At 40.6% G+C, this 22,672-nt stretch overlaps 1 protein-coding gene across 1 annotated transcript in view; it reads left to right on the top strand.

Moving 5' to 3' along the window:
• Nucleotides 1-17,920, top strand: part of LOC144371899 (acyl-coenzyme A oxidase-like protein) — a 44,805-nt gene extending 26,885 nt beyond the window's left edge. Inside the window, exons 3-4 of the mRNA XM_078035201.1 lie at nt 7,146-7,257; nt 17,798-17,920. Coding sequence (XP_077891327.1) covers nt 7,146-7,257; nt 17,798-17,920 — 235 coding nt within the window. The remainder of the gene's footprint in view (nt 1-7,145; nt 7,258-17,797) is intronic.
• Nucleotides 17,921-22,672: the final 4,752 nt, after the last annotated feature.

Below are 22,672 nucleotides of genomic sequence, written 5' to 3'. Positions count from 1 at the left end.
AATTAACAAAGACAGAAAATTGATTATAGGGGCTAAGAGAGATGCATAGCCATTATTAAATGGATCCAGGTTTCAGTTTAGAGTGACGAAGTCCTAGAAAGGAATGAAGGATCCACCAAAATGATTAACATGACAAATGCTTCCACATGTTTATTTTACCACAGTTTTGAAAACTTGCTAAAATTTTCCTTGAAATGTATTCAATCTATGGATTTGCATAAAATTTGACATGTAAATACTTTTCTTATTTATTTTGTAAATAAAACAGATATTTTTTCTCAAAGATTTTAATCTTCTAAGAATCTTCTAGGGCTGTACAATTTTACCCATACATAGTATATCCTCTGATAGATTTTTTAAAATATTTATCTTTAAAATTTTTTTTCGGTTGTAGATGGACACAATACCTTTATTTTGTTTGTTTTTATGTGGTGCTGGGATCAAACCCAGTGCCTCATGCCTGCTCGGCAAGTGCTCTACCACTGAGCCACAACCCCAGCCCCCTTTTGATAGATTTATCATTGTTTTGTTGTTGTTAAGAGAATTTTTTAAATTTTATTTTTGCTGTTGCTGTTGGCTTTTCTTTCATTCTTCTTCTCCTCCTTCTCCTCCTCCTCCTCTTTCTTTCTTTCTCTCTCTCTCTCTCTCTCTCTCTCTCTCTCTCTCTCTCTCTCTCTTTCTTTTTTTGGTATCCTGGATTGAACCCAGGGGCACTTAGCCACTGAGCCACATCCCCAGCCCTTTTTATTTGTTTAGTTCTTATTTTGACATAGGGCCTTTCCAAGTTGCTAAGGCTGGCTTTGAATTTGTAATCTTCCTGCCTCAGCCTCCAGAGCTACTGGGATTATAGGCAAGTTCTACCATGACTGTCTGCGGCTGGCTTTTCTAAATAAATCTGACTGTAAAAATTTTCTTCTAAATGTATCTAGATTCTTTGTTTCCCCCCCCACACACAGGCAATCATATAATTTGCAAATCATGATTTTCTATTTCTTCCTTTTCAGTTGTTTTTCTTTTATCCTTTTCACATCTTACTGCAAGGCCAGGAACTTTGGTGCAATTGGATTAGGAGTAGACAGAGAAAGTATTTGTTTGTCTAGTTCCTGGTTTAAAAAGATGAGTTTCACTGTTAAAAATGTTGGCTGGAGCTTTTGCTAGACACACTTGTTATCCTAAAGAAGCTCCATTTCTTATTTTTAACACATTTGCATTATTACTAGATGATGAATTTTTCAAATGAGTTAGCATCTATTGAAATGAACCTACCTTTCTGTATTCTGTTAATTTGATAAATGACCTGTCAGTCTCCTGGTGCTGAACTACTCTGACATTCTGGGGAGATCCTTGGCTTTCTCAGGCTGGGTTATCATCTTCACGTTCCTGGGGCTTGGTTTATTTGAATGGGAGCGGTTTTATACTTATTGGCTCATAATTTTCCGTTCTTCAATGTCCCTGGTTTAGATTTGTGTCAAGGTTTTACTAGTCTCCTGGAGCTAGTTTGGGAGTGGTTTCTCATTCTGTGGAAAAATTCAATTATTTGAAAATTATCTGCACTTGGGGGAATATTTTAAACTATCAATTTAATTCATTTCATTATTTTAGAACTGTTTAGGCTTTTTCTCTTGTGTAAGTTTTAGTAATTGTACTTTACTGGGAATTTATTCACTTGGTGCAAGGGTTTTCATACTATTCTGATTATCCTTTGAACTTGTGCTGGATCTGTGGCTATGTCCCCTTTGTCCTCCATAGAATTATCTCCTGCACCTTCTCCTTTCTCTGCTGGTGCTGCTCAGTATCACCAGATGAGTGTTGGTTTATTGCTACTATTATTATTTTTCACAACACCAACTGTTCCCTTTGTCGATCCTCTCTTTGTACCTTGTTGTCTATTTCATCTTTTTACATCTATAAATATGTCATCTCTTTTATTCTACTTTTGGAGAGCTTACTGTGTTTCTTTTGTGTATTTTTAAAAATATATTATTTTTTATTTGGAAGCAAATAAAAAATGATTACTCTCTCAATCCCAATGTATTGAGCTAATTTCCAGAGGATCTATTCATGAGACAATACCATAATGCAGTCCTGATTAAAAACATGGAAAATACAATAAATGTTTATATGGGACTTTTTGTAACCATGGGGGTGAAGTGAAATTTAGAAATCCATAGTCCCTTCTCTTCTTTCTATTTAAAAAGTTGCTGCTCAGGTTTCTTTTTATTCCAACCATGGTTTATCTTAAAGCTTGAAAACATGAGTTCCCACATCCCTGGACTATTTTGCTGAAGTTTCTGTTAGCTTTATGTCTCAATTGGTTCTCGCACACTGAAGCAACTTGGTGCATCTTTTTAAATATGTCTAGCCCTGAGTGGGCATTGTATAGCACCGATGGTTTTCTCTCCAACTTATTAGGTTGAAAATTTTCCAATGTAGGAGGAGTCAAAGGACTCGCACAGTTCTCCAGCAGAGTCAGTTTCTTCCTTTCAGAAAACTTGTTCCCCAACTGGTCACAAATCATCTGCTCTTTAATTTCGTTTCCAGAGAGCAGAGAAGGGCTTGTTTCCATTATTTGGAAAGCACAACATACTCTCACACATATGCAAATCTATATTCCTAGCAAATTTTTCCAGGACAGATTTGAGATGTGCCAAAGGCAGTATTCCAATTGTAAATATTTGGAAAGTTCTAGCCCATTTATTTTTGTCTCAGTTATTAACCTCCAAAACAGTACACATGGCTCCCCCACACATCCGGGTCCTGCTCATTCACTCCCCCTGTTCTTATCTACTTAAATCCCCACACTTTACTTACCCTGATTTTTACGTGAAGGAAGGAATTGTCATGGACACTTTTCCAGCTCTCTCTGCCACTGGCCACTGCCCCACACTTGGACACAGCAGGACCTGGGCTCTCAGCTTCCCCGGAGCGTGCACCCCCATAGAGCAGCAGGATATCCATCACAGTGACAAAGCTCAGGAGAAGTGCCCATGTGCCGTGAGAATGAAGAAAGGTGGCCGAGAGCTTCTGTACTCTGAAACCCCTCCAAGTGAGCAGCCCTTTGCAGGGCCACCCAAGGCTACCCCTCATTTGGGCTGTGAGGGGATTAGTCGTTGTCCTAGAAAGGCCCCATGAGACCAGGTGCTACTTGGCACCTGTGAGGGGCAGTCCCTGCCTCTGCAGACAGCGCCACTCCACCCCTGCTCATCCCAGGGAGTGCGGCCTCCCACTGTCCCCAGGGAGCCTGCCACTGTCCTCCTCACTGCTCTCACCAGCCCAGGGATCCCAAAGAGGTGGTGAGTGTTGAGCAAAGTCAAGATCCTGACCTGCACTCCTGGGCCTTTCCATATTATGAATATTTTCAAATATTCAGCAAAGTTGAAAGGCTTTTACAATGTGTCTTTCACTGGGTGTTGGGGGGAACCTGTCACAGAGAAGCTACTGCAAGCATACTACTGTTCTTGCCAAACCACCATCACACATACACAGTCATGTGCCACTCGATGACACGGACATGCACTGAGAAACATGGCAGCTGGCAGCCTTGCCATAGTGTGAACATAGCGGGGCACTGTGTGAACCTTTTGTAGGTCTGGACCTAGCAGTGGCCTTGGGGCAGCGAGAGGCAGGAGGCCCCTGCTGGTGGGACTCGCACACATGCAGCAGCTGACTTTCCATGGTGCACCCAGACAGCAAGTCCGTAAGCCAGGACCAGAGGTTTCCCACCAGGATCCAGGATTGGGTACTGCACATGGTAACACGTGCTTTCAAAGGACCGGGAGGCAGCACATGTGTTTACACCAGTGTCCCCACACACTTGAGTGATGTGCTGCAGAATTATGATGGCTGTGGTGTCACTAGGCCACAGGAATCAGCTCCACTGATGCTAAGGGACCATCTGCTAGGCAGTCTGTCATTGGCTGAATTGTCCTCATGCAGCACATGACTATCTCTCCATGCATCAGTCCCTGGATCCTGTGTCCATTCTCCTTCTCCTTTTGACGCATTTCAAGATAAACTGCAGGCATGGCCAGATCTCTAAATAATCCAGCAGGAACATCATTGACTCCAGTTCAACATTTGGCTGTGGTTCTCTTTGTTCTTCTGCAGAAAATTTACATGCAATGAAATGTACATCTTTTCTGCATTCACTGAGTTTTGATAAATGCACACCTCTTTGGAACCAACACTCCTGTTAAGGGCTAGTCCATCACTGATCACTCCAGAAAGTTCTCTCTGTACCTCTCAGTCAATGACCACCACTCCAAATGAAGTCATCACTCTGATATTTTCCCATCGCACGTGAGATTTTCCTGTCCTAGAAGTTCACATAAGGGGAACATAGAGTCTGACCTCCTTTGCGGTGGGCTCAGGAACCCCGCAAGATCCTTTTGGAGATTCTCTATGGTATCATGTGTGTTTGTTCCTTTTTGTTGCTGAGGAGTGGTATTTTACTTCATGATTCTCTGGGATTTGTTTCCTATTCTCTCATGATGAGTAGACACCTGAAATGTTCCCACTAGGTGTTCCAGTACAGTAAGTAGAACAGCCATGGATATTCTCCAATAAGCCTCTGTGAACACTTGTTTTGTCTCTCTTGGGCAAATAGGTGTGGAATCACTAGTTCATGGCGTAGGTATTTGTTTAGCTGTATGAGAAATGGAGAGACAATTTCTCCTGAAGGGCTTTACCATGGCAGACGTGTGAGTCTCCAGTCTCTACATCCCTAGCGACATTGGACGTCCGTGTCATTAGTCATCCTGGTATATGTATATTTCGACCTCACTGTGGCTTTCATTTGCATTTCCCTCATGACCCATAATATGCATTTGCATATAATCTAAATTTTATTTAAATATAGAGTCATTTCACCTCCTTATAAAACACAGTGACGAGGAGGTTGCCTTTAGCTATATTCCTATTTTTCACACTAGATGAGTTCCTAGGGCTTCATATGTGGTTGGGCCTGACACGGGACTCTGAGGGCCCGGTAGGTGAGAGCCTGTCGCACAGCAGTTTGTAACCTCAGGTCGGCAAATGCTGGCGTGCAGCAAGCATCCCAAGACACAAAGGCAGTCCTAACAACAGCACTGACAGCCTCCAGGTCTCATAGTGACAGTCCCAGAAAGACTAAAGCCTGCTTTTCAATTAACTAAGAGTTCTTTCTGCCTTCTGAGAAATAGACAAGCAGAAACTTAACCGTCTGAAGCCCAGATTCAAAATAAGCATTCACAAACAGTAATTTGAATTTCCTGATAACTGCACATAAATAACTTCTACTTGCCTTCCCTGTCTAAATGGGTGATTATTAATTCAGGATTTGGCATTCTCCTAAGCACTATATCAAAAGTGTCTCAGAAGTGCTTCTTGCAGTTTCTCTCCTGCCTCTGATTGTCAACAACAGCTACTTGAGTCTTTAATTTTTAATGACTGGAAACCTAAGTTATTTGGGTACTATAATAATAATTACTTCCCCAGCATGTGGGAGAAAGGAGGGACAGATGTGGCTGTGCTCTGGAGATCCTACGTGAACTAACCCCTTACCTTTCTATAGACGTTACCTGAAAGGTTCAGGGGGAGAGCCACAAAATTAGCCCAAAAGGCAGAGTTGAAAGGCAAAAGCTCATGGGGTGACAGTTTTGAGTCTGTTTGTGGTTAAACCTTTTAACTCCCTGTGACTCAGTTTCTTAATTTGCCAAATGGGGAGAGTGGAAATTACTACCTGATGAAGATAGTAACATCATTCTTTTTTATTTCTTTTTTTGGTATCAGGGATTGAACCAAGGAGTGCTCAATCAGAGCTCCACAGCCCCACAGCCCCACAGCCCCACAGCCCAGCTCTTTTTTTATATTTTATTTTGAGACAGAGTCCTTTGCTAAGTTTCTTAGGGCCTCACTAAGTTGCTGAAGCTGGCTTTGAACTTGCATTCCTCCTGCCTCAGCCTCCTGAGTTGCTGGTATTACAGGCATGTGCCACCATGCCCTGCTGACAGTCACACCATGAATCATTAACTTGCCCTTGCCCAAGCCCTGGAGGGCTCCTCTCCCTCAAATACTGGTGCTCCCCAGGACAGAGCCGAGCTTGATGGTGTCCTGCCTTTGTGCTCTCAGCAGGTTACTCCATATTTCTGAGCCTCAGTTTCTTGAGATATGTTCTAGTCAGTTTTTTTTCTTTTTTTTTTTTCTGCTGTGAACAAAAGACTTGACAAGGACAATTTTAAGGAGGAAAAGTTTATTTGAGGGGTTACGGTTTAGAGGTCTCAGTCTGTAGATGGCTGACTCCATCCTTGGGGCTGGAGGTAAGGTAGGACATCAAGTTGGAAGAGCATGTTGGAGGAACATGGCACCAGGAAACAGAGAGAGAGAGAGAGAGAGAGAGAGAGAGAGAGAGAGAGAGAGAGATCGAGCGAGCTCTCCTTGCTACAACAAAATATATACCTCAAAGGCACATCCCAGTGACCCACCTCCTCCCCCACACCCCCCCTCCCACAGTTACCACCCAGTAATCCCTATCAGGGGATTAACTCACTGATTCGGTTAAGGGTCTCGTAACCCAATTATTTCTCTTCTAAACCTTCTTGCATTGTCTCACACAGGAGATTTTGGGGGCCACCTCATATCCAAACCATAACAAGCTGTAAGTTGATAATAATTTCCACATCTGAGAATTTTTATACTATCAAAAAATTAGCAGCCAATACTTATCACAGATCCTGGTATGTAATGTATTTTATAAATGTTATGCTTTGTGGCCTAGACATATATATTTGATTGTTCATATTCAATTTCGATATTTACTTATCAATAATTGAATATATTATCACCTGATATAAATTATGTAGCTGTTAATATAGACTATACCAAATATTGAACATTACTTATAACACATAGTTAACAGTAAGAACAGAAAACCAAATAACCTCTATACCACAAAACAAAAATGTAGAATAAACTAGAACCAACCATTTACAGAAAAATACTAAAAAGAAGTGCATGTACAGTCAGTGAGAGAAGGGACGGGAGAGGATGTGTGTTTACACTGCTTTCTCCGCGGGGAAGGAAAAAAAAATGGAAAACACGATTTCTTTCAAATGAAATTCTTTGGTGAAACCAAAATAATAACGATGGCCATTGTATTTCTCTTCCAGTTTCCTGGCATTTAACACCGATGCGATTGGTAACCTAGCTTTTTTGTTGAAGGCTGTGAATTTCCGCGAGAGGGTTCTTCAGCGGTGTTTGGTGGCCAGAATTTATTACAAGGTAAAGATCAGTCATGTTGTATTTCTTCCTTTTGACTCCTGTTTGAGGCCCTCCTGGCTGGTGAGCTAGCTGCTAAATTTAGCAGAGGCTGAGTCAGCTTAATTACAGGCTTGGAAAGGGCCAGCTCGGGCAGCCTGGGCTCTGGAGCCAGCGCCCCTGTTTAACCCCTGCATGTCTTTTACGGTCCATCTACCAGCCTCATTCGGCTGCCCTGGGAGGTGGCGAGTGGGGTGATTTTTTAAACCCTTATTGAATTGAAAACTCATTGTTCCACACGAATGACAAATATATTGCTCTCTGGAGGAAAAGGTTTATCAGTTAACGTAAAGATTAGCATCGTCTTAGTTTCATGCACCCTTTTTCCTATGAATCTGCAAAGCATCGTCCTTTGTATAAGCGCTGGTGGGAATCCAGAGGGAATATCCACCATGTGCAGTACTGGCAGGGTTGGCCTGAGGAAAGGTCACCCCACCCAGCAATGTCCAGTTGTCCTCTGCCCCAGCATAAATAGCCAGGAGACCCTAGGAGAAGGCTTTGCTCACCCGACGTTTGTCTTGGCTCTGTGTCCAGGGCTTAGCATGCTGTAGCCAGAATCAGGCTGCTGCTCTCCCTCGGCACAGGAATCAGGTACCCAGGCGTCAGAATTGGGTGCCAGCAACTCTCCTGCTCTGGTTCTTCTCTTTTTATATCAATTACACTGTCTGGTTTCCAAGCACAGAGAGGGTAGGAAGGAGAGGGTAGGCGATGCCTGGGGACGGGTGTGCTCTCAGAAAATACTCTAGAGGCAGAAGAGTCCTGGAAGCAGCCATGGGTCCTTGGGGAACAGAGTCACACTGGGTGAGAACCTGCTGGAAGCAGGGCTGTGGGCTTGCAAATCAGTTTTCCCTCCAGGCATCCACCTGAGCTGAGGCTCTGCCAGACCACAAGGGCACAATCAGATGGGTGCAAGTGGCTGCATGTCCCCTGGCCTTATCACACATGGAACCAGCCAAATATTAGAGAAGAATTTAATCAAAGCAAAAATGCTGTACTTGGAGAAGTACATGGAAGACAAATCAAAGAAGATGAATAAGTGGCAGAAGTTCGTATAACAATGGAGAAAGGGCAAGGGTAGCTGGGTATGGTGGAGCAGACCTGTAATCCCAGCTCTGGAGGCCGAGTCAGGAGGATTGCAAATTCAAAGCCAGCCTCAGCAACTTCCCGAGGACCTAAGAAACTTAGTGAGACCCTGTCTGTAAATAAAAAATAAAAACAGGCTTGAGATGTGGCTCAGTGGTTAAATACCCCTAGATTCAGTCTCTGGTATCAAAAAAAAAAAAAAGAAAAAAAAATAAAGAAAAAGAAAGAATGAAAGAAAAAAGAAAAGGCAATATGTAAACTAGCTTCCCGAGATTGTAGGAGAGCCAGAGCTAAAACAGCAAGAGAAGAAAATAGACGCAGAGTGAAACTGCGGCAGAGCCGGCCTAGGGGTGACACGTACCCTGAAATGTCCAGACGAAGGGAGCAGAGACGGTCATCACAGCCATAATGGAAAATATTTCCTTAGTGTATAAACATCCCAGATGTTAATGGAAAAACCCTGAAATCCAGAACAAAGAATATCATATAAGCAACAGACTGAGAGTGATAGTTTACTCAAAAAGAGTGATCAGACGCAGTTTCACTCACATGGCTTTTCTAGAAAATTACTCAAAAACCTACTCCATAGGACATTTAAAAGAATCAAAATCAAATCAATAATAAGTTTCAATATATGTGTTTTTTTTTAAAAATGACAAAATTAGTATAGATGCTAAAGACTTTTTTTTAAAATAATGAATTAAAAAAAAACTTGAGTAACTGGTTGTGCAATAGATTGGATCTATCCTATTTTTAAAGGTAAGAGGAAAAGTAAAGTGAAAACATGCTGAATTTCTTATTTTAATCACAGGGTAGTTGAAAGGTCTTGTTTTATTCTGACTGTGATATTAGAGGAACTCAGATTAAAGTACATATTTCATTAAATTGAAAACTAACATGAATACTGAACACAGGATACTCATTTTTCAAATCACCATGGAAGACGAAGCAAAGAAGATAAATAAGTGGCCAGAAGTTAGTATAATCAGAGGGGTTGCAAAAAACAGCCCAGAAAGCGTGTCCTCAGAGCTGCTTCAGGAGTTCCCACTGCTGATCCTTGGCTGGAGAACTTCTCCAGGATTGAGTCCCAATCTGCTTCCCATTAATTGTGCCTTTGTCTCTAATTTGGCTCAGTGTAGTAGCCCACTCCCTGGCCCTGGAAGATTAGTGCTTTGATCTGGGACTGCATTGATCTGGTAATTCCTTGAAAACTACACTTCATTACAACATGATCTCTGGGTTCAGTCCACAGTAAACCATGGAGAGGAAGCTTTGATGCATTTCCATCCTGGAAAGGCAGAAATCCCTCCAGCTCCCACCCTTGGAAGGTAGGGATTAGGTTTAGAATGGGTTACAATGTGAAATAAAAGAGGTGTCAATCCTCTCAGTAAAAGTGCCTACTGTCAGAGATTAGAAACAAATCTAAGTACAGACATTCTGAATAGAAGCAAATATAGTGGCTGTATATACATTGGCATATATATCACAAGAATAATTTTCAAATATACTTTTGAAAAGAAGATGAGTAAATACATATTGGGTAATAACAAGATATTTTCAGAAAGTTGGTGTCTCAGTCAGGTCAGGCTGCCTTAGCAAAGTGCCACAGGCTGACGGCCTTAAACACTGGGAATTTATTTTCTCACAGTTCTGGGAGCTGGAAGTCCAGGATTGAGGTCCAGAGTTGGTTTCCCTGAGGCCTAGCTCCTTGACTTGCAGGTTTCTGTCCTGTTGTTACCCCTCATGACTATCCTTTTGTGCATTTGCACCCCTGGTGTCTCTTCTTATGAGGACACCACAGTCATATTGAATCAGGGCCCACCCTAATTAACTTGATGCCATAGGAAAAGACCCTATTGCCAAGAAGGTCACATTCACAGGTAGTGGGAATTAGTACTTCAAAATGACTTTTTGGAAGATACAATTTAACCAATAGCAACAATATTCATTTTTTAAATGGTTTCAAAGCAAAAATATAATCTAGGGCACTCCCAGAAATGTATGGTCTAAAGATAAAGCCCAAGGTGTAAGTGTAAAATCTTCTAAAAAACTGAGAAGCATCAAAGGTAGGTCTTCAGCCAGGCAAAAGGCCCTTTGAAGAGATTAAAGGTATGTTTCACAGACCCTCTCCAACTATACAGCTTCTAGGAAAATTAAGACCACTGTCTGAAGCCTTATTTATACTCCAGTGGTGTAATGTCAAAGAGATTTGTGATGTGACTCTTGCCTAATTGACTGAACCTCCACAAAGATTCATAGGAGATGCACAAAGTTTTTAAGAGAATTGTATTAGCCAAGCCTCTTTCAGCTCGTGCTGGAAAGTGCTGAGACAGTACAAAACGAATACAGCCTGTGAGCCACCAAGCCTCCACCATCAGGAAGCAGACTAAGAAAAGCATCCAGCATGAATACACGCTGCCTTACATGAAAAAGGAAGGATGCCTCAGAAGGAGGAACCAAGAGCCCAGGGATGGAGCCAAGAGCCATGGATAATAAATTTCCCCCAAGTAGGAGTGAGGCCTAACTAGGGAAAGTTGCCTGGCTGAGTTCAGATTGTTTTAATTAAAAAAAAAAACTTATTTATTTATTTTTTGTCAACAGATAAAAATCCCACTGATTCTTAATTAGACAGACTCATTTAATGCCTGCTGTGAAAACTCTGTGGATTGCCCAGAAGTTCTATGACCTGAGAGGCTAGCCCTCTTCTTCCCCCACCTAGTGAAATTCCATACACTGTTTTCATCGTAGATGTGCTTTCCGCATTTCTCAGCACAGGAGTCATGTTTATGCTATTTGCTGTCCATTTTGATTGGAGCAGAGATGATCAGCCTGGGCCAATCAGATCCTCTTTTCTGTAACTAGGGAATTGGGACAAAACCTTCAGTCATGTTTTGTGGCCATTGGCATCCTAAGATGTCCCCCAATCTCCATTTAGTTTGATATAATGCTAATTTAGTTATTTTGGAAAAGTGCTGGCTGATGCTACTATTAATACTTTCTGAGGAATGGACAATAATCTGGTCCTTTGCAAAAAGACCACTATGACTTTTGAGTTCTTTTATGATTTCAGAATTTCTATAGACCACTAATGCCTATGTTTTTTCTTTTTGAACAAGAGCAGTTATCCTGTCCTGTGCCACCACTATATGTTGGCCATGTGGAGGACAAGTAACTTGCCTCTTTAGTTCAAAGCAAGAGGAACCCTATGTGAGGAATGGCACTTGACTGGGTTTAGATGATGAGATTCTCGAATTTGAGCTAACTCTATAGTGGTATAAAACCCTTGTGGGAAGGTGTGAATGTGTTTCTGGAAGAATGTGAATCATGGTGGGCCAGGATGGCCAGGATCCAAGATGGCCATCAGAGATCTTTCCTCCTGATAGTCAAACCCTTGTGTCGTCCCCACATTGTACACAGGTTGGTCTGTGGGAGTAATAGAGCACACAGATGAGAGGGTATCTGCTGAAAGCAGGTTATAAAAGATACTGTGGCTTGTGCCTTAGTTTCTCTATCTCTGTCTCTCTTCCTCCTCCTCTCTTCCTCTTCCTCTCTCTCTGTCTTCCTCTTACCTTTCTTTTTATATTTCTCTCTACCTATTCCTCTCTCCCTCTCTCTTCCATAGTTCATCTTGGGGAAAACCATGTCATGAGCAGCCCATGTAGCAGGGAACTGAAACTTCTTACCAAAGTTCTGTGAATGATCCTGTGAGAGTGTCCTCTAGCCCTAGTCAATTCTTCAGAGCCCACAAGGACTGGGACAGTCAACAACTTGACTACAGCTCACGTGACAGCCTGAGCCAAAAGCACCCAGCCAGGCCTGGGTTCCTGACCCTCTGAGACACAATGTGTGACATAATGAGTCTTTTTTTTTATTTTAAGATGCTGAATTTGGAAATAATTTGTTGCATAGACATAGATAACAAATACAGCATCCCAAATAAAAAATGATTCAAGATTAGTATTAAGATATACATTTTTTCAAAACAAACTATATATATATATATATATTTTTTTTCTAAACCAATATTTCCACTTAATAATATAGTGTAATGCCCTTTTATGCCAAAAGAACATGACTGCATTGGATTACGACACCTCTTGTTTTTCAGTAATTATGGACTGTGCCATACTGAATCCTCAACAGCACAGTGTTTAGACTTTATATACTGCCAAATTGTTCTCTACAAATTTTGAACCAAATTGTACTTTCCCAGCAACATATCAGGGTTTAAATATCTCCATGCTTATTTTGCTAAAACATTCTCCAACACTCTATATTCAGGAATCTATCATATTCTTTTCATATGTTCATGTTATCCATACTAGAAAAATAGATCCACTGTAAAATATCTGCTTTAATTCTATTTCAGCATAGTATTGGATGCTTATTGGAACTAATGAAATATTCAGAAGTCTATTTTCTACCTATAGTTTTTTCCTACCAGAGGAGTTGTTTATTTTTTCCTAAGTGTCTGTTTTGTAGTTTGGAGAGGAAAAAACCTTCACACACACATAGATGTTTTCTGAGTATAAAATAAACATCAGGCATGTAGTGTGGTGGGGAAAAAAATGAGGGTTTTAGAATCAATGAGGATTTCCCTTTTCTGAGCTGTAGCTTCTCCTTTATAATTTGGGATAAGAAAAATGAGGGTAATACAAACTTGATGCATGGATGTAATGAGATGAAACATGTAAAAAAACTATTTTAAAAAGCTATAAGTCTTATGGTCATGTTAATTCTTTTAGTTACTGCCATTGATGTAACCATTTTTATGGTCAATGCAATTAAGTATCATTGAGCTGGATTTTCTAGGGCTAGGGGTGTGGGAAGACTGCAGACATTGTTAAGCAAGGCTCCTGCCTGAGCTAGGTCACATCTAGTTTTAGCCCAAGGCAAAATGAAATAGGTACTAAGAGAAAACCTGCAAAGTTAGAGAAAGAATGTGCTCTTCTATATTCTAGTGTATATTTCTGGACCAGTTTTTTGCTCAGCTAGCTATAGACTGGCATCTGTCCACCTGTATTATTTTGGAGTATCATGAAATAAAATGATTCTGTTTAGCATTTGAACATCTGGCCCAGAGTCTGGACAATAGTCTTTGGGTGCTGTCCAAGGAATGGTGATTTCATTGGAATTCCACATTCCCCTAAAAATAACCCTGTGATTAGGTTCATAATCTTTAAATAAAAGAGGCAAAAAATATGAATGGGCTTCATAAATATGCTTTTCTCCTCAGCTCTTCAGTAATCCTCTGGAATTTTCTTCAAAAGCACATTTCACTTTAGAGAAGTTGGGTCAGCCTTCAAAGAACATTCTAGAACCCAACTTATTCTGGAGGAACTACCTGGTCCCCACAAAAGAATATGAGCATGCACTCCTCTGAGAATGCATTTCCCCCTTGGAGTCAGAGTGTCACTCAAAATGGGGCCAAGGATTGCCCTTGGGGTTGCTGGTGGCCATGGAGCGAGCCCTCCCTGGATTCCCTGGAAGCTCGCATCTCCAGTTTTCCAAAATTGTCTGCAAACCCCCTCTCATCAAGGCTGCTGCATCACTTTCCCTTTGGTGGGGGAGAGGGAACAATGACCCATGGCTCATCACATTGAGAACACCCTAGTAGAGACCTTCTGTCATTCTACAGAGAAAATCTGTCCAGAAAAAGGTGATCAGTAATCAATACGTTTAGCCAGTGATTTTATTTTCAAATATGCATGACAGAATCAGACAGAGGATGAGGCAGCGGATGGCTGAAAACAGCCAGTCAATCAGGGGCAGAGTCATGTCTGTTTCATCTCCTGGAACATCCTCCCACTCTCTGTCTACTCACTTCGTGTGTGCGAGTCCCCTGGGAAGGGTCTCTTACAGCCACCTAAAGCAGGATACCCTCAGCACCCTGCCAGGCTAAATCACAAGGCAAGGGAAAGGAAAGGGGCTTTTCAACGAACACCACAAATGATCATGGAAATCCAGGGCAGTGTGCTGGCTTGCTTGCTACTACCCAGGGGCTTGTTCCTTATTCAGGGTTCTAGATGTGAAAGGGGATTTGGTGGAGACTGGCAATAAGATGATCAGAAATGGAACATTCTGCCTTCTATTTAGAAAAATTCCTGTCACCTACAGTTGTTCTTGTTGTGGCCAGTGGACGACCTGACTACTCTTTGAGTGTGCATGACTTTAAAGCTCTTGATTTAGATCTTTAAAACATAATTAAAACCACAGTCTTTGTAGCAACAGTATCTTCACTTAGCTCATCTGGCTGGGCTTGGGAGTTCATCTAAGTTCTCATTTATGGAAAATGCAAGATGTCTGTGTTGATAGCTGGAGGCACGTTTATGGTGCTTGTGGAGGAAAAAAGGCCATTGGAACATCCTTCAGTCAGTCCTTAAGAGCCTTGGTCAGGGGGTAGCTGGTAGGCTCAGAGGGAGCTGAGACATACTGTTGTGGGTGAACCCGGAGAAAGTCCAGAGCTGATTTGCTCGTATTCCATGAAGAATTTAAGGGTAGGTGTGGGGGACAAAGTGGTAGTAGCCAGTTATTAGAAAGTTACATTTACAATAATCTGCATTTGTTCAATTTCTAAAAACCAATACAACAACCTGAATGGCAGGTATTTTACAAAAAAAAAAAAAAATCTCATGGCACAGAAATGTCAAGAACTTTGTTCCAGATTCTGATCATCAAAGACAGGAGAAAGGATTAGAACCCAAATCCCTGAGCTCACAGTTTGCATTGAGCTTGATGCATCTTCTCACTCCCTGGGCAGAGCAGGGCAGGGAAGCCTGAGGGAAGGGACCTTTTTGTGTCTCCAGAGCACATCAGCTGCCTATGCGGAGGCCACTTTGTGCAGAACTGAGGCTTCCTCTCTGCTGACTGGTGCTTGAAGGTCCTGGATGTGGAACGTGTTCCTTTTGCTCAGTGAGCCATCAGATTCAAATCCTGACCCTCCTGAGACGGGGAAAGGGTGATGTCCTGGTTAGCTACATGGTGGCCCAGGAAGGAGTAGGTGATGGTCTTTGCCCAGGAGAGGACAAGAGGGAGACCCAAGGCAGGCTGAGGCCCCTGTTGGTTCCCAGGGCTCCCCTCACTTCCAACTTTCTCCATTTTTCTCTCACAGAGAAAGCCCTAAATCCTCTTTCTAGAGAAATTTTGAGAAGGGAATGGAAGAGAAAGGAGGAAATGGAGGTAAAGGTAAGGGACAGAGAAAGAAGTCACAGTCCTGATCATGACATGGGAGGTACAGGGTTCCCATGGGAGTGTGGGGCTGGAAGGGCCCCTTGGGTCATTGAGTCAGACCTACCTTCAGATTGAGGAGGGCTTCCTCCCGGATCACAGTCACCCAGGGCAAAGGTGGGACAGGGCTCTGACTAGGCAGATGGCAAATATCTATTTTTCCTCAAACTCCCACCCATTATTTTCAGCAGCCGTCAGTGGATCTTTCTGGGTCAACCCCCCTCGTGTTCGCCCACCAAGAATTTTCTGTTTTCCTCCTTCCTACCACATTTATTAACTGGAACCAAGAGGTGTTCTTTCTCCCCCAGTTATTTATGTATTCCATTATTATTTGCATCAATATGTACCCATAGATATTCATCTTGCACTTTGTGTTCTAATTTAATAGTATGGAGGGGCCCCTGCCTTTTTTGATCATTTGCTCACCTGGGGGCTCTTTATGCAGCATTCCTGCTAGCCCTGTAATCCATCGTGTCTCCAGGGAGCCCTGGGTCCTTCTCTTGGAGAATGGTATTTAAAAACCAATGTCTGGTCACAGCACTGTCACTGCTGGGGACTGTCCAAAGCTGGGAAGTCAACCTGTGTGTCTGTGAAGTCACATGCATTGGAATCATGAGCTGTGCTCATGGCTCTGTGTCCAGGGCAAAGGGCTCATCACCTACCTCCTGTCCTCTCTGTGACCTCTTTCTCTGGGAGAGTGGAAACCTGGCTTTTACTGTCTATTCCCCTCTTTCTTATCTGCTCATCCTGGCATGCACGTGAAGCAGTTTCAGAATCATGGGCTCATGCCCCTGTGAGACACGTTTGCTAACTGGAATACGGTATTTTCCACTGTGACTCTATCCTTCCAAGCAGCATTGCCAAAGTATCTTTAATTATTTTTTTCTTCCCCCTGTCAGCATGATTATGCTATTTATTTGGTTTTTTATATTTATTTTTTAGTTGTAATTGGACACAATATCTTTATTTTATTTATTTATTTTTTATGTGGTGCCAAGGATCGAACTCAGGGCCTTGCATCTGGTAGGCAAGCACTCTACCACTGAGCCACAGCCCTAGCCCTATGCTATTTATTTGTAACACGCATTCCTATTGGTGTATTCCACTTTGAGTTCCTCTACATCCACTTGAGTTTTCTTGGCTATGTGAAACATCGCTAAGTTTGCTATACAGAGAGTACCTTCAGGGACCTAGAGGTCCTTTCTCACCCTAGCCACTCCATTTCCATCTCTTTCCTTTTTTTCTTAGCTAAGTGGCAAGTTTCTTTAGTTTCTGATTTATCCCTCCTGGATTTCTTGCCCCTAAATGAGCAGACGCATGTAAGTCTCCTCACATTTCCTTCTTTCTCTTATGGAGGATAGAACACTGTGTTACTCCTTGTATTTTTTTTTCCACTTAACAGTATGTCCTGCAAATCACTCTAATAAGTTTATAGTGATCAACCTTATTTATTTTTAAAAACTGCAGAGCAATGAAGTGTGTGGATATAATTTGGCTTGCTCAAAGTCCTATGTATTCAATTATGTGTTCAGTCCCCCCCCCTCAATTTTGTAACTATAAATAATGTTACAATGAAAAACTTTATAGATATAAATTTTGGCATCGTTGGAATTGTAAGTTTTAGGCAGGTTTCTAGAGATGTAATTGCTGGGTCTAAAGGTAAGTGCATTTGTAGTTTGGATAGACATTGCCAAATTCCCCCTCAGAGTAATGTGAGGCTCCCTCCCTCTGAATGCTGCTTGAAAGTCCTGTAATGGGGAACCTTTTCCCCTTTCTCAGTGAGAGATAAAGATTGAAACCCTGGAACTCCAGCAAGAGGGAAAGGGTAGCAATGGCAATGTCTATTTGTCAGTCTCCTCGGCGGAATCCATTCTTGTGCCTTTTGAGTTCTGGGTTTGGCAGGTGAGAAGTGATGTCTCCACATTGCTCTAAACAGAGTGACTACAAGCGGTTTTCCAGCTGTGAGGGGGTCACTGTAACATATAGTTCAAGTATTGCTGGTTCTTGTCATTTTCCCTTTTCTCCACAGGGTTTTGGTATATTTTGTCCATCAAGTTTTTAGAGTACTTTCTATGGGAAGGATCATTTTGTCATAATGCAAAAGTTTTCCGTCAATTTGAAGTTTGTCTTTTGACTTTATTTATGGTGCTTTTTAGCCATGCAGAAATGCTTTTTATAGTCTTTGGGTTTTTAGCTCACAGTTAGAAACCCTTTCCCATCCTTGGGAAAGATGAATTCCCCTCATGGGAGCTTCAATATTAATGACCTAGAGAGTCAGCAGATCGAGTTTGGAATTGCCAAAGCAACTGAAAATTGAGGAGGAACATCCAAAAACAGGAAGAAGTCACAAAGGGAACCTTCAGACTATGGGTATGCACACCATTTAGATCCTTGACCAATTCTTGAAATACCCGTGGAAAGGCAGGGACGATGACAAGGAGCTCAGGGAGTTTTAAGCTGGAAAAGCTTAAAGAAATTCAGCCCCTCATGCAGAAGTCAAGTTTGTAATTGGAATCCTGACAAATTAGAGAAGTGCAGTACACTCAGCGGGATTTCCATGGAAATGCCAGAAGGGTCACAGCTTAGAAGTAAAATGATGTCCCAGGAAAAGGGATTTGCCTAAGGATTAATGCTAAAACTAAAAGAAACCAAAGCAAACCAAAGTAGATTCTTCCTGACAAGGCAGAAAACCAAGCCTCCACAAGTTGAAGTTTACCTGCTAGCAGTTTAACTGCATGCTAGAATAAAACCAACACTCTTTAGGGGAAGATATCAAGAGTCCAAGTCAGTCTTACCACAGCATCCACTTGACAATGAAATAAAAGACATGTAAAGAAATGGGAACATGTGCTTCGTAGTCAAGGGAAAAATCAGTCAATAGTAAAAGACCTAAAGGATGAAACAAATGACCCAGATGTTGGATGTAGCAGACAAGGATCTTTTAAAAAATATGAGTAAATATATTAAAAAGTGGTAAGGAAGATATGGATGCAATGAAGGAAGAGAGGGTGTTTCAGAAGACTTTGGAAACTAAAAGTATTAAGTGGGAAATATAGAACTGAAAAATCCTCTAAATACAAAATTAATTGGATGATATTAACAGCAGACTGCACACAACAGAGACTGCACATATCTGTGAACCTGAAGATGGGTCAACAGAAATCATTTGAACTAATGTTCAAAGAGGAAAAAAATGGATAAAATGAACAGAGAATTGATGGCCTGAGAGACAGGATTGCACACCCTGGTATACGTGCAATCAGAGTCTTAGAAGGAGAGAGAGGCAGAATGAGAGAGAATTTTAAAAATTTTTAAATGTTATCAAAATAGCAGTACACAAATTCAGAAAGCTTAGCAACATTGTAGCAGGAAAGGATTAAAAACAAATGTAGACATGGAACACCTTATAGTACAACTTCTAAAAATCAAAGACCAAGTTCAGTCTCAAAAGTAACTGGAGAAAAATGCCACTAGGTGCAGACAGCAATGATGAGCAAGATGACAATCAACTTCCCATTAGAAATTGCAGAGCCAGAGGACAGTTGGGAGATATCTTTATAGTGTTGCTGAAAGAAAAAAAAATCTATCTAGAGTTCTCAATCCAAACATATGCAAGACCTGAGCTCCAAGAAATGCTAAGGAAAAAACTATATAAACTATATAAACAAATGGATCTAAATGAAAATTCAGATCTAAACTAAAGACCACTTAAATTGCTAAGTGTGCAGGATTTCTTAGAATTTAATTGGTTGTTTAAAGCAAGAATAATTATTTAGGGTTTATGACATATTTAAAAGTGAAATATATGGCAACAGTGTCATGAAGTATGGACTATTGTATAAATGGAATCGTTCTATTCTAAGGTCCCTGCATTACACATGAAGTATGGCGTTGATTCAGCCAGTGTGGCTCAAGAAAGTACCCAGACTTGGGTGGCCAGGGAAGGCAGCAGAGGCAGCAGTAACACCTCTGAGCTGGCTCTGCAGTCTTCCCTCATTCTCATCCTAATTGATTCTCCTTATTCTGTGACTTCCAGAACTTCGTTAATGTCAACCACGAAGCTCAGTATATTCTTCAGTGTCTTTTTTTTTACTCATCTGAATTCTAATAAGTTTTTTGAAAGCTCAATTTTAGGAAAAAGTTGTATGGACATATGTTCTTGGGTATATCTTAGAAACAGACACAGCAAAATAAGGTGACTTCAATTGTGAGGGAGGAATTATCTCTGTCTGTACTCAATGATACCAGAACCACACTGAATCACTATACAACTATAATTTGACACTTTCACCTTTATTGGAGCTTTTACATATTGGATTTCCTTAAGCTCATGACACCATAGTCATCTTCTTCCTCACCCTAAAATTCCCTGTTAACTGAAGCTCTAGTCCTCAGTCCTAAAAGCTTTAAACTAGCCTTACTTAGATGCCCATTGATCCCCTTCAACCAGAAAATGATCGTGCTGGGCCATTCTGCTTTCTTCACCATGCATCAGCCCTTCTTTTCTCCTCTTTCCCTCTCCATAGCGCCTTCATGGTACGGGGACACAGGCTGCTCACCTGGTCTCTGAGGGCTTCCTTGACACTCACATCCCTTCTCTAGTGCACACATCACATAATTTCCCAGGTCAACTTTCTGTAAATACTCACTGTAAACCTTGCTCTTCTGCTCACAGAAACCCATTAGCACTATCTCCCACTTAATTAAGATAAAACCCTTTGTCACTTGTCCAGAGATTCTCTATTGTGAGGATCCAGGTGTCATACCTGAGAACCCTCCAGAAGCAGATTCTGATAGATCTCTGCTGATTTCATTTCATGCTTTTGTTTATTTTTGTTTTAGAATTGAAAATGCTCGAAGAATAAAAAAAATAAATCAGTCCGTGTTGCATTTCTACTCACCTAAATAATTTCCATTCTCTGAGACTGTTTTTTTTTTTGACTTGAAATATCTTCCAATCTCCAGGTACTATGAAATATATCCCTTACCTCAAGGCTGTACATCAGTGGATCATCCATCACTTTTCCTTCTCTGAATGCATTTATCACTGACAATTTATGTAGCTCAATTAAATATTTAAATATTAAAAAGAAGAAAGTATCCTGGGGCAAAAATAAAAACTTGTCAGTACAAAGGAAAACATGGACGAAGGAACAGAAATTGAAGGAGACAGACTACAAGTAGCCATGTGGTAGACTTACACCCAACAGAATCATTAATTATATTAAGTGTAAATGGCATAAGTATTCTAATTAAAAGGCAGATGTTGTCATAGGATGTTAAAATAAGGTCAAATGTTTTAAATGTAAAGACAATAACAGGAAAAGATATAGCATGAAACTACTGAGCTCAATAATATCAAAGAGCTCATACTGATATCAGTTAAAGCAAAATTTAAGACTAAAGTATAGCCAGGGAGAAAGAGAGTCATTTCATGACTATTAAAGAGCCACTTGAGAAGACAGAATAATCCTAAATAGCTATATACCATAACAGAGATTGAAAAGACATGAAGCAGAAATTGACAAAAACATGGGAGAAATGGATGAATCCAGTAACCAATGAAATAAGAGGTAAGACTTCAGCATGGCTATAGAAGATGTGAACAACACTATTCTTCAGTGCAGCCTTCTTGACATTTATAGGTTTTGTTGAAAAGTACATGCAGAGCCATCATGTTGGCTATAAAATATCTTAATAACTTTGTAAGAATTAAAATAGTATAGAGTGGTTTTCTATTGACAATAGAATTGAATTAGAGATCAATGACAAAATGATATCTGGAAAATCTCCCAAACATTTGGCAATTAGGCAATACATCTTAAAATAAACTGTGAATCAAAGAAGGAATCACAAATGGAATTAGGAAATATTTCAAACTGAGTGACAATGAAAATACAACATGCCAAATTTTGTGAAGTGAAGGAGTCCTTAGAGGAAAATGTAGAGCTTAAAATGCTTATTGTAGAAAATGAGAAGTTTGTAAATAAATAATATAAGTTCTCACCTTAAAAAGTTAGAAAAAGAAGAGCAAACTAAATACAATAAAGGTTAAAAATAAACATTAGAAAGAAACTAATGAATTAGAAAACAAATTAGAGAAAATTGATGGACCTGAAAGTTTGTTCTTTGAAATGATTAAAAAATTGATCCTTAGCTGTACTGGTCAAGAAAAATAGAGATGGTAGAAATGAACAGCATTAAGGATGGAAGAGGGGACACCATGACATGCTAACACACACTACAAACATTGCAATATGCTAAGAGAATAACCCACCCTAAATAAATTTAAGAACTTAGAATAAATTTCTGGAAAAATACAATTCTCAAAAGCCAATAAAAATAAAAGATCTAAGATGTCTATTAAATGAGTTTAACTTGTCAAGAAACATTCCTGCAAAGAAAGTTCCATGTTTATATCATTGTATTGTTGAATCTCATAGTCATTTAAAGACAAAATATATATGCCACATTTTCTTAATCCATTCATGTGTTGATGGACACCCAGGCTGGTTCCCTAGTTTGGCTATTTTGAATTATGCTGCAATAAACACGGGTATGCATGTATTGTTGTAGATAAAGATGACTTTAATTCTTCAAGATAAATTCTGAGAAATGGTATTGCTGAGTCATGTGGTGGGTTCTGTGAATTGTCTATTGAGGAGTCTCTATATTGATTTCTACTGTGGTTATACTAATTTATGGTCCTACAACAGTGCAAAAGTGTTCCTTTTCTCCATATCCTCTCTAGTATTTATCATTATTTATATTCTTGATGGCTGCCACTGACTAGTGTGAGATGAAATCTCAGCATCGTTTTGATTTGCATTTTCCTAATTACTAAAAATATTGAACATTTTTTCATATATTTGTTGTCAAGTTCCTTATCAGAAACTTTGTTGTTGGAAAAGGGTGAAATTCTTGACCTAACACAGTGGACTTTACTAAGTCCTACTGTGCACTAGGATAAAGTCACAGGAAGCCAGACTCTGGTCTCCAAAGGCTGCCATCTAGTTCAGAATACCTACCTTCACATTTTTGACTCTACACAGGGTAGAACCCACATTCA

This window comes from Ictidomys tridecemlineatus, chromosome Y (genome assembly GCF_052094955.1).
Source record: "Ictidomys tridecemlineatus isolate mIctTri1 chromosome Y, mIctTri1.hap1, whole genome shotgun sequence".
Taxonomy (NCBI): Eukaryota; Metazoa; Chordata; class Mammalia; order Rodentia; family Sciuridae; genus Ictidomys; species Ictidomys tridecemlineatus.
This window is presented reverse-complemented; position numbering and strand designations above follow the sequence as displayed.